The following is a 13,387-nucleotide window of genomic DNA, read 5'->3' as shown; positions in this document are numbered from 1 at the left end:
ACATTTGCAGGCTGTTAATATGTTTCTTAGCAAACAGTGCAATTAAAGACAACTGGGATAAAAACGGCACTAATTAATGAATCGCATGTCCCCCCCCCCCCATCCCACAGTAAATGCTGTATGACTCGAGCAAAACCATATGTTGCCTGTACAACATATGGTTTTGTTTGAGTGAACTTGTTAAAACGAAGAAATATATAGTGAATATGTTTCAGATATTATATAAGGAATTTGGTTGAAGAGAATTAGCATTTCAACTCAACTCTCAGCTTGTCTTTGTCATTTAGTAGCACGATCTTTTATTAATACCACACCAATCATATGAATGCGGATGTCTGAAGTTTGAGTAACACTGCTCTACGTAACTGGAATGCTCTCACGCACACTGCAAGGAAGCAATAAAGAAATTGCGTAACTCGGAACAGAGAAAATTTCTAGAAATGAAAATAATAAAAAACTGAGTATCGGCACACCCTGTTTTTCAGACCTATTTTCAAAGAAAAAAGTGTGTCTTATATGTCGGCAAATACGGTAATTTTATTAAAGCTCGACTGTTAAATAACAGGTTATTTTCAATACTCTGTGATGAAATGGACAGTGAATATATATACAACTTTTGCTTCATTCTGAAATTCACTGGCTTTCCAGTGGGAAAGTACTAACGTGGTTATTTCAATTAAGGCATGAAGTTTTATTATTTGTAAATGAACGTAATTCTGATTTTGCATCACTTGTTGATAAAGCATGGTTATCAACACTATCCTATCTTTCAGACATTTTTTCGAAATTAAATGAACTAAATCTCTCCCTTCAGAGAAATTCTTTAACTGGTTTTGATGCCTACGACAAAATAAAGGCATTCGAAAAAAATCTGGTGTTATGTAAAAGACAGACAATTTGCACCTTTTTCAACATTGGAATCCTTTTTAGTGGAAAATGATATTTTTGTTGATTCTGAGTTTCTGGAAAAGGTTTGTTACCACCTCAAAACTCCGAAACAGAATTTTGAAACATATTTTCCGAATAAATTTTATAAGAAATTTCTGTCGGTTCGCAATCCATTTCAGGCTTGCAGTCACGAGAACGACCTTTCATTATCGAAAAAAAAGAGAACAGTTAATTGAGCTTTCAAGTGACAGTGGACTTAAAACAATTCTGTAATCTTGGTTTGGCTCCATTTTGGATCTCGCCTTCAGTGAGAAGTGAATTTCCCGAATTATCTGAAGAAGCATTGAAAATCGTCATGCAGTTTTCTATATCCTATCTTCGTGAGAAAGGATTTTCATCGCTCCTTCAAATAAAAACGAAATACAGAAATCGTCTTTGTGTGTGTGTGTGTGTGTGTGTGTGTGTGTGTGTGTGTGTGTGTGTGTGTGTGTGTGCGCGCGCGCGCATTTATCTCCAACTGAAGTTGACCAATATTGAGCCAAACATCCAGCAACTCTGCAAGGGCTGAGAAGCTCAACCATCTCATTACTACTTACTTTTAATGTAAGTAGTAATGAGATGTATTATTTATTTGTTTAATAAAAATTAAAACTTTGTTCATTGATAATACACTTTTAATTTTTTACTTCCAATTTAATTAATTATATTTCTATATGTATTCAAAACATGCTTTCAGATTTATTATGTTATAAAAGGCACAGTTTTTCCGAAGTGTTGGTAATTCCTACATAGGTTTTTAAAAAAATTACAAAAAGTCCAAATGACGTGTAGGGAAATAAATTAAAGACACTGTTTATTTTTGAAGTAAAACTTTAATTCCAACATTCTAAATGTTATTTTTCTTGTTTTTCTGTTTGCAAAATTGTCGATGACATTGTCGTAGTCTATTTCATCACTTAGATGCTGTTTTATAGACAGTATGGCAAGATTTCTTGAACACCAAAAAAGTGCTGCCCAGGGCAGATCCCCCAGCTACGCCTCTGTAACTTAGTTGTTTGTGGAATTGTTTTAGGCATTTTACTGGTCCTTGAGCTTAGAAAGGTTGAGAAATGCTGCTCTAGGGAACTATGAGAAGGAATGTTTATTTTGCTCATGATATGAAATTAGGATAGTTAATAGTTAAAAACTGTGATGTAGGATGATTTGCATAAATGAGTAGTGTGGGCAAATGATAGCAGTTATCATTTTTATGTGGGAGAATGTCATATTAAGCACTTTGGGATTAAAAGATTATCAACCTTTTGTCTGTCAACCAAAACTGGAATTTGGTTGATAGACAGAATATGCTATAAAATTACAGAAGCAATTTTACAACTCAGAAAGAGAGAGAACAAAAGTTGAAAGTTTCATATATGTAGTTAACAGGAATATCAAGACTTAATTTTCAAGTCACCACATGAGAAGATTGGTGAATGAGTGGAGTGAGTTTTTTTTTGTCAGGGAATCAGCTTAAGTTGAGGTGTGATAGGCATTCTGAATAATTATCTGTGTGAGCCTTCAAAATCTCTCAGTACTTCTAGAAAGTGCCCCTATTATAACACACACACACGCACACACACATGAGAGAGAGAGAGAGAGAGCTAGAAGCTTCAGATATGAGAATTCTTGAGAAAAATATCGGAATTAGCATTCAAGAATGTGGAGCAGTGCTAAACTGAAAAACTGAGATTAGCAAAACAGATGTTCTGGAAAAAGAATCAAAGCAAGACGAAAATATAAATATATTCTTGCAATTATTACTGCTTTAAAAGACCAAAATGTAAGATCTGACAACCTAAAAATTGGAAGAAAATGATTAATAAAATGTTACTGATAATACTACGTTACATAATCCTCCTCTTAAATGCTATCATTGTAAAAGGTATTCTATACAGTATACCTTTTAAGGCGTCGAGGTTTTTTCCAACTATTCTTGCAACCTTAACTCAAGGATGAGGTGGTTGGTCCCATACTTCCTGGTGTATCCTATGTCTGTAGATGTGTGTGTATTCACGGGGCCAGTTTGACTGTTCTGGGGGACAAAAAACCCTACCTCTGTATGAGACTATTTCACCTTTAGGCGAAAGAGACCAGTGAACGTTCATCTCTTCACTAACGGGTATTGAATTCAGGTCTTTCCAACTAAAGGGCTTTGTCTATATCTACAGAGCTATTGAGGCTTGTTACTAATAAAATTAATTTGTTAGCTAGTTAATTTGTTGGCCAATGAATTGAAAAATTGATGTAATAAAATTGAAATTAATTTGTAAAAGAAATTGCAAAAAAAAGTAAAACATCTTGAGATAAATTATATAATTCTTTTCAGGAAAAAGAGCAAATAGACCAGTTGGAAACAATTGAAGATATCCCTTCCATACCAATGGTGGAACACAATGGACATCCTGGGCACACTAGTAATACATTATCTCCTTCACATACAGAAACCATTACTTCAGGAGAAGAGCAGTAAGTTTTAATCAAACAACTGACTTTATATATATATATACAAGGTACTGTTAGATCCTGAATGGACGAATTTTAAGAAATTATTCATTCAGAATCTAACATAAGAATTTGGCTAACTCAGATAATACCTGGTTGACAGCACACAGTTCTTAATTTATGTTGTATAGGAAGATGTGTAATAACATGTAAATCATACTAGAAAAATCTTGTAGTTGAAAACTAAACTGAAGGATTATAGGATTAATGAATTTGTAATAAGGAAATAGTAGTATAATCTTGTCCCATTAAGCTGTCTTAACCTTAATAAGTTGCCAAAGAAGTTAAGAGTATGAGTGTAAAGGTCAAGTTACATATGCACGTATATGCAAGCTACAATGTACGAGGAAGATGATGCAAGCGGGATTCCCTAGAATACAGCACCTAATGGCAGCTAGGACTTTGAGGGTCATCTTGAGGGCATGAAAACTAAGGGTCGTGTGGAAAAGAAGGGACAAAATATAAGGCAATGCATGCGATAATGCGAGGCTTTTTTCTGGTTGTTCCTGACTTCACCTCGAGGATTCCTGACTAGCGGACGGAGTAGGGACAAGCGAGAGGGTCCCATAAAGCCGGATAGCGGACAGGCATTCTGAGTAAGCTGAAATTGTGCCAGTCGCCGGATGTCCTACTCATGTAGGAGCAGAGACAGCACTGTAACGAGGCAGTGAGAAGTTCGAGTCCGGAAGAATGTAAAACAGACGGCGTAGTCGTAAGCCTATTGCAGAAGCAACCGATTGAAGGAAGACTCGAACAACACGTGGCCGTTAACAGACCTTCGGAAAAAGATTGGGTAACATAAAGACCTTTACTATATGTTTGAATGAGACAGAATTTAATGTTAGATTATATTTAAGTGGACAATTCATAGTGGACTATAATAAGGATTTGTATTTTGAGATAGAGTAATTCTGCTGAACAAAGGAATGTCAGGAGTGAAATTTTAGCTGCATGTGACAGAGATTATATGTGAATTTGTAATTTTGTAGATGATCTATACCAGAATAGTAACAGGTTGTGAAATGTGTTAAAATGTAGCATGCAATAAGAGTTTGACTTAGAATAACATAGTTAGCTAGTTTTAATGTTTTATAGTTTGTGTGTGGTTAGCAATTTGATCTGTGAGTGCTTTGTTAAATTAGCATTGAGTGACTAGCTTAGCAAGAGATTTTGAAAAGCTTAGTATAATATTCCAATTATAGTTGTAAAGTGTAATTTGTTCCAATAAACATGTTTTGTTGTATATGCCTGACTCATGCCTGATTTCGAGAATCCAAATTACCACTTGCAAAAATTTAGAACCATAGCGGGAGGGAATTTAATGAAAGTGTTAGATTATTGGCCACAATTGCAGTTAGTACCAGTATCTATTTAGTGTATATTAGAATGAATGCCAATTAACCTAGGAATATTCCCTGAATTTTGAATAAGCTCATATTATAGGACTCTGGCTTGCGCAGCAATAAAAAATAAATTTGCCAGTGTCCGAAAAGGAAGCATTCCTAGGTAGAGTTGAGTAAGGCATTCTTAAGGAAGTATATTAGTATATTATATCAATTACAAAATATAAAGGAGATATAACAGTACATCCTGAAAATAAGTGGTGACCAAACATACTGGTGGTGCAAGTGGCATGAGTGAGGATGACAGGAGTCAAGAAATATACAGTGGATATGTTTGCCATTGTATTGTAAAACTAAAAATCCCACCGGTTGTGAGATACAGTCGATGATAAATTTCTAAATACCAAAAATGTTCATCCGGATGAAATGTATTGACAAGTGCAAGTTAAGTGTATAAAGAAAGTGCCATGAGTGAAGGAATGGTGTAGGATGGTCAGTGAAGAGAGAATGAATGTGCACAGTAAAGACTAAACTGGCTGCCCATCACAGAGAATGTGTGCTTGAATCATTTTTTATTTGGGTATGCAATTCCCACACATTTCTTGTCCTTTTCTACATGAAATTGTCATAGAAACATTTACATAATTACAAGTTGTGTGCAAAATGGTTGCCAGAAATGCTCACTGATGATCACAAAACAAAATGTATGATGGTAGTAGTGAACTTTTTGGAATGGTCTCATTTTGAAACGTTATAATACGTTTCAAAAATGAATTTTTGAAACGTATTATAACAGGAGATGAAACATGGATTTCTCATATGCAACTAGAGAGTAAGCAACAATCAATGCAGTGGTGGTGTAGTGGATCTCCAAAGCAAAGAAATTCAAGCAGATGCTTCTCTCTCCAGGAAAACCATGCATATCATGTTTTGGATAGGCATAGGGCTGGATAATTTACTCAACAGAGGGGACACAATTGCTGTGTCCTCTCTGTTGAGTTTGAGTAAATTTGAGGTATAATAGCTTTTCAGATGCCCTTGTAATGATGTGAGGCTCGAAGCTGTAGCTCGTCTAGTGTATGCATTAATTTGGCCATGGACAGATTCATTGTTTTGCTCATTGACTTTATGCGTCAAATAGCAACAATAAATGCAAAGGTTTACTGTGGAATTCTAAAAAAAATTGTAGCAATTTATTTGAAAAAAAAGGCAGGTCATCCTGAAGTGTAGAGTTGTTTTGATTCACAACAATGCACAACTACACACTGCTGCTTAAACATGCCAGCTGCTTGAACAGTTCATCTGGATAGTCATCCAGATGAACCTTCCTATAGCCCCAATCTTTCCTCAGTAACTTCCATTCTTTTTCTCCACTTGAAGAGAATTTTAGCGGCTCAACAATTCAACAGCAGTGATGGTATATGAAGTCCATGAAGAATTGGGAGACAGTTAAGTTACAAAAACTTGTGCTCATATGTGACAAATATCTCAATAGAAGGGGGGTTGTCATTTCATTCATTTACACTGGAACTTAGTTTCTGGATGTGCCATATGATATATTCACTTCGCCAGTATACACAATAAGGGAAATAGAACAGTTCTTTTTCAGTTACAATTTGAAGTGTTTCTACAACTATCTAGTTGAGTGTTGTGCACTTGTCACAATTGTAATCTCTGCTCTAGAGAAGCAGGGTAGAAAACCAGTGAAATATTAGTAATTTCATTAAATAACTTTTATTTCATTTTTTGTCTCTTGATGTTGTTTATACCACGACGTACTGTTATGAAGGAAATGTTCGGACAAATTACTTTGGCAGATGCCAAGCTAATGATCATTATGGGAACTTTAACTAAAGCAGTATAAACTGGGCAGATGAAGCAACACATAGATAAAGGAAACAGAATTTTTGGATTTCTTAAAGGACAACTACTGTCTTCAGCATGAGGTGGAGAGAACACAAGGATCCAGAGGATCTGATTGTAACTGAGATGTCATACTTGCTTCCATTTGGTGAAAGGTAACCTATGTAGTCTTGACTTGTAGAATGAATAGGCATGGAGAAGGAATTTATATAGAATAATAAAGTAAGCAGCTTTGAAAAAAAAAATTTAAAACTCTCTTGGAAATCAGCTTAGAACAATACAGTGGATGAAAGAATTTAAAGGAAGAGAGGTCAGTATTGCATGGAAAATAGCTAACATTAATTACAGATATAAAAGGGGTTATGATTTAAAAGGCATAGAGAGAGAGGTAGAACGGGTGTATAAGGATACAAGGTTCAAGCTAGGAAGGTGGCTAGTATAGTAAAGATAGAAAAAAAATTATAATTCACGAGGAGACTAGTGTTGCAGTGCAGTTGGAATCCCAAGTAATTCTTTTGCTACTTAGCCAATGGGAGAAAAAAAAGATTGTGGACAGATTGACTTGCTGAATGGAGATAGCAGGTGACCACGGCAGATGATATAGATGAGCTGTTAATGATATTACTTTATTAGAGTTATATCTTGGTAGAGCAGGCTTTATATCTAGAGGTATGGGCATGAGGTAAAGAAGTAAAAGTGAATTAACATAATGGATTTGAATATGAGCGCTCTAGATATCAATAATGTAGTGGGACAAGATGAGATTTCACCACATGTTTTAAGGGAATGAGCCAAGAAACTGACATTGACATCAACTTGTGTACAGAATTTTACATATAAGAGCAATATAATTTATTCAGGCCAGCATCGATTTGGTAAAGAGTGTTCTTGTTTTCAAAATCTCTGCTTTTATTATAGAGTAACAATAGCAGTGGATGAGAGCAAAATAGATAGATAATTCCTAATATCAGAGAGTTGTATATGGGGGGGGGAGCAGGAGCAGGGAGTGGGAAGGTCACAAGTATAGTTCCACTAGTTACACTAACATATTTAGTTGTTTGGTGATGAATCTTGGGAGGATTATTAGTAATGGTGCTGATATTACAGCTCTTCAAGAAGATTTGAATAATCTGAAAAGGTGGGAAAATTAACGGGAATGCCAGTTTAATGTATGGGAGAAATACAAGAAATTATTGAGCCAGACTATATATACAGACTGACAGTTTTCAATTAACCAGTCAATGGCACTTCTCTGGGAGTAAATGCAAATTCCTGAGGTCTCCAAAAAAGAAGTGTATGGAGCAGTCCTCAGTGATATCATGCATAGTCTGCACAGCACCACACATGCAAAAGGATGACTGTGAAATTCCCCACAGATGTAATAAGTGAGCACAGCGGCCTTGTCCAGTCCTAAATCTGTTTAGCCAATTCCAGAGGTGTTAAGGTTAATTGAATGAAAAATTCATTCCTTTCTTGAGTGAAGTGCTGACACTCCACAGAACATGGCGAATGGCAAGATGGGTGTTGTATTGTTCATACATAGGTTGGTCATCAGCCCTCAGTAAATATGAATGTGTAAGATGACTATGACCTATGCTCAGCCTAACAAGAACAACTTCTTCTCTTCTATGTTTGCTAGTCTGCCAGTGCGTAATTTCTGGCTTCATCTCATGCCATTTATTGTCAGTGGTTCCTGCCATAATGACTACCATTGGTATTAGATTTGATCTTATAAGTTCTCTGTAACCTATATATAGGACTGACAAACAGTATATAGAAAAATTATCAAAAGATCTAGCAGCTGCACCTCAATTCCAATGTAGCTGGGAAATCCATCACAGCTGAATATTAAAATTATGTAATATCCCTTAACTTAAATAATTTCAAGTTGCCAAATTGAAGCCTTTGGCTCTTCATATAATTAGTAATTTATTAATATGGGATATCATCATCATCATCATCATCAAATTCCTGCCATGTACCCTCAAGGGGTGTACAGGATATGATAGTACTACATGAAAAAAATTACATCATTACTAACTTCCTATCTACAATTTTCCTCCAAATCAGTCTGTTACTTGTGAAGACTCCAACATTATCAGATCTTATATTTCTATCGTCTAAGGCACTTTGTACCGTATTAATCCACCTATATTCATGACTCATTTTTCGCGGTATTAAGAACACCACAAGCACTTTTATCAACAAAGATGTTTTATTAACGCTAATATTTCGCTGATTTTCAACTCAGCATCATCAGAGCACAACACACATGTAAACGAGACAGTGAGTGAGTGAAACAATATAATTGCAAAAGACAAAAGATCTAAAGTCCTATTTTTGGCACCCTTTAACGAAAAAAAAAAAAAAAAAAAAACAGCAGTTATCCAGGAGTTTTTCTTAGGATAACCATCTCCCAAATTTTTGGCAAATTAATGCAACCATATTTGTTAAGGTTGGGAGAATTCTTCAAAGCCATTGCTGACTCAAAAAATAATCTTTCAGATCTATAACGACTCCTAAATAGCAAATTCGTTTTCCTCCATCTAATCCTGTGTGAAAGAGTGTCCAAAGCGTGGTCTGCCAGTCCCGACTTGCCATAGTAATAGTAGCGAATGTATCTTTCATGTTCTTCCAGGCGGATGTTCACTGATCTTCCTGTTTGCCCATAATAGGCCAAGTCACAGTCACATGGAACTTCATACACTCCTGGGTGTGCTAAAGGGTGAAGTTTATCCTTTGGCGAGCGGATCAGAGTTGCCAGCTTGACATGAGGTTTGAAGGTGGTGCGAAGGCCATGTTTCAACAATACTTTGGCTATCTTTTCCGATGTACCTCTGATATAGGGAATAGAAATGGTCATGTTGTATTCTTGTGTATTAGGGGAGGGCAGAGTAATGGGCCTATGTAGTATTTTATCTATTTTGTAGGGATTGTAGCCGTTGGCTAAGAACGTATGGCACAGGTACTGGAGTTCAGTGGTCAGAGCTGTATCATTAGAACAAATGGCTCTGGCTCTGTGTGTAAGTGTTTTTAAAATGCCGTACTGTTGGACTGGATGATGATGTGATTGTTTATGTAGGTATCTTCCTGTGTGTGTAGGCTTTCTGTAAATAGAAAAAGATAGTGATCCATCTGAAAGGCGGATGACTAATGTGTCAAGAAATGGTAAACAGTTATTTGATTCTTTTTCTACTGTGAAGTGAATTTTGGGGTGTTGGCTGTTTAGGTAGGTGATAAAAGCATCCAAAGTGTCTTGTTCATGGGGCCAGATGGCAAACACATCATCTACATAGCGCAACCACACTTGTGGCTTGTATGTAGCTGTGGTAAGTACTTTGTTTCCAAAGTGTTCCATGTAAAAATTTGCTAACGGGGGAGAGAGGGGGGAACCCATAGCAATACCATTAATCTGTTTGTAGAATTCCCCCCCCCCCATGTAAAGTAACCTGCATTCATGGTAAATTGAAATAATTCAAAAATATCTGGGGGAAATTTAGACTTGATTAAATCAAGAGTGTCTATAAGTGGTACATTGGTAAATAGGGAGATGACATCGAAACTAACCATTATGTCTGAATTTTTTAGGATTAGATTTTTAACCAGTGTTTTGAAATGGATTGAATTTTTTACAAAAGTAGAGGCTTTGAAGAATTCTCCCAACCTTAACAAATATGGTTGCATTAATTTGCCAAAAATTTGGGAGACAGTTATCCTAAGAAAAACTCCTGGATAACTGCTGTTTTTTTTTTTTTTTTTTTTTTTCCCGTTAGAGGGCGCCAAAAATAGGACTTTAGATCTTTTGTCTTTTGCAATTATATTGTTTCACTCATTCACTGTCGCGTTTACATGTGTGTTGTGTTCTGATGATGCTGAGTTGAAAATTAGCGAAATATTAGCGTTAATAAAACATCTTTGTTGATAAAAGTGTTTGTGGTGTTGTTAATACCGTGAAAAATAAGTCATGAATAACTATCAACGCCTAAGCTTATCTGTTAGATAATCCACCTATATCTTGGTCTTCCTCTGGGTCATTTTGCTTCCAACCTAGCAGAAAACACTTGTTTTGCTAATCTTTCTTCGCCCATTCTGTTTAAGTGACCATACCACCTGAGATTAGCTCTGCTAACGTGTTCCTGGATGCTTACAATGTCAAGTTCTTTCCTAATATCCTCGTTTTTAATATGATATTGCCATTGATGCCATCTGTTCACGCCTATAATCTTTCTCAGGACTCTCATATCTGCGGTCTCTAGTCTTTGGTCAAGTGTTTTACTTCTGACCCAGCTCTCAGATCCATAAGTTAAAACTTTTGAACACTGTCTTGTATATAGCTAATTTAGTGTTCCGATTAATTTCTCTCTCATTCCATATGAATTTATTCAGTTGACTTCCCACCATACCAGCTTTGCTGATTCTGTTCTCTATTTCTATATTTAATTTACCATCTTCACTAAAAATCGTACCTAAGTACCTAAAATGTTTTACTTGTTCCACAAGTTCTTCATTCACAACACATTTGACATTTTCAATGATTCTGCCTATTTTCATTGTCTTTTTATTGCTGACCTTCATACCATATATATTACAACAGCTATTCAATTTAGTCAGAGAATCTTGCAGACTTGTAGCTGATTTATTTAGAAGTATAACATCATCCACATAAAGAAAGAGCTGACATTAACACCTCCAATTTTGATATCATGTTTAATACCACATTCCTTCATAATGTGATCCATATAGATAATGAATAACAGACGGGATAATGTACATCCTTGTCTCACACCAGATTTAACATTAAACCATCTTCCTGTACTTCCTTCAATTCTAACTGCTGACTTACAACTCAAATAAAGACTAAGTATTGCTTGATATAATGCCCCATTGACACCATATAACTGTAGCTTATTGAATAGCTTCTCTCTTGGCACCTTGTCATATGCACTTTCCAGATTGACAAAACTTAAATACAGATCTTTGTTATATTCCCATGCTTTCTCGACTGTTTGTCATAAAGTGAAGAACTGATCCTGACAGCCTCTATTTGGCCTGAATCCAGCTTGTTCTTCCCAAGCTTTTCTTCCACAATTCTTCTCAACTGTTTCTCAAGTATACTTGCATAGATCTTGCCAGGAACACTCAGTAGGGAAATACCGCTGTAATTCTCACATTCAGTTTTATTTCCCTTTTTATATATGGGTACTATGAGAGCTCTACTCCAATCATCGGGAATTTCCTCTGTCCAGGCTTTCTGAACTATGCAGTGCAGCCACTGTAAGACTCTTATACCACCATACTTCAGCATTTCGGGTCGAATATCATCTACTCCTGCTGCCTTTCCAAGTCTTTGATGGCTTTTTCTACTTCAAGTATGGATATGTATTCCTGACTGCATACCTGGTCAGTGTTTTTTACCACTGTGCTATCACTGCTTGTTTTATTTAGCAATTTCTCGAAATAATTACTCCATACTTCAAGGATATCTTTTTCTCCCGTTTTCGTGTCACCTTTATCATCTCTAATTCCTTTCACAGCACTCTTTCCTCCATTCCTAAGCTTCTTCAACAACCTCCAGAATATTTTGCCACCGTCTTCATATTTATTTTCTATATTTTTGCCAAAGTCCTCCCATGACTTTTGTTTAGCTAGTTTTACACAGGGATATAATGGCAATATTGCAATATGTGCGTGCAATATGGGATATAATATCCCTTAATTAAATAATTTCAAGTTGCCGAATTGAAGCCTTTTGCTCTTCGTATAATTAGTAATTTATTAGGACATCTTCTTGGCAATTCTTATAGTAGGGTATGTAAGTTCTGTTTGCTACAAACTTGGTATTAGCTAGGTCTACGTACTCACTGATGAGACCTCAATAAAGGTTGAAACCAGTCTGGTTAGTGAAACCTTCTCTCATAATGTAGAACAGTAATACAGCTCCTAGGAGCTGGGTTTCACATTATGGATAAATACCAAGAACAGTGATCGGAGCTTGCTCCACCCTTACTATGAGTTGCCTCAGTGTTGCAATATCCAGGTATTTGCTTATGCTTGGACTCGCCGAACTTATATAGTTTCTATATTCGGCATGAAACTCTTTGAGTTTTCTTATTTGGATATGAAACAATATGGGATGTAATATCTCTTAACTTAAATGGATTATTAATTTGCACAAAAATTGTTGAATCATGCAAAGCACTGTATGTGGATTGTACACAGGCAACGAGGGGGCCTGCATAGAGCTCAATCAGTCTGTATAAATCATACACTTGTGTTAGCAATTTTCTTTTATATAAACTGGGATCTGATTGGATATGATACATTTAGGAAATACAGCAGCACAGCCAACAGGGGCTCAGATCTTGAAGGTTTAGTATAGATGGGAAAGAAATTAGAGTTTTACTCTCTGTGTACATTAAATAATTGCATATAGAGATGTGATGGACTGTTAGACTTTATTAGTTGTCATAGTGAGAGGATGAAGTGCAAACTGGGATTTGATTGGATATCAGTAGTTGTTAAGATCTTGGAGAAAATAGTGAGGGACCGTGTACAGCATTGGGCAGATGAGGTAATGTTATCTGTGAGAGTCAACATGGATTTGTGAAAGGGTGCTCTTGTTTTAGCAATATGCTAGCCTTTTATAATAAAGTTACAAGAGCAGAAAATGAGGGAAAGGCATATACTGCCATTTTCTTGGACTTAGCGAAGCCATTTGACAGGGTGCCACATGATAAGCTGATATTTAAGTT

General features: G+C 36.0%; 1 protein-coding gene across 1 annotated transcript in view; it reads left to right on the top strand.

Moving 5' to 3' along the window:
- Nucleotides 1-13,387, top strand: part of Kif3C (Kinesin family member 3C) — a 685,271-nt gene that overhangs the window by 305,008 nt on the left and 366,876 nt on the right. The window contains exon 9 of the mRNA XM_090406914.1: nucleotides 3,254-3,393. Coding sequence (XP_090263040.1) covers nucleotides 3,254-3,393 — 140 coding nt within the window. The remainder of the gene's footprint in view (nucleotides 1-3,253; nucleotides 3,394-13,387) is intronic.

The sequence above is a fragment of the Typopeltis vanoorti genome, chromosome 17 (genome assembly GCF_054136105.1).
Source record: "Typopeltis vanoorti isolate ZY-2024b chromosome 17, IOZ_Tvanoo_1.0, whole genome shotgun sequence".
Taxonomy (NCBI): Eukaryota; Metazoa; Arthropoda; class Arachnida; order Uropygi; family Thelyphonidae; genus Typopeltis; species Typopeltis vanoorti.
The sequence above is the reverse complement of the archived record's forward strand: the minus strand, read 5'-3'. Positions and strand labels throughout refer to the sequence as shown.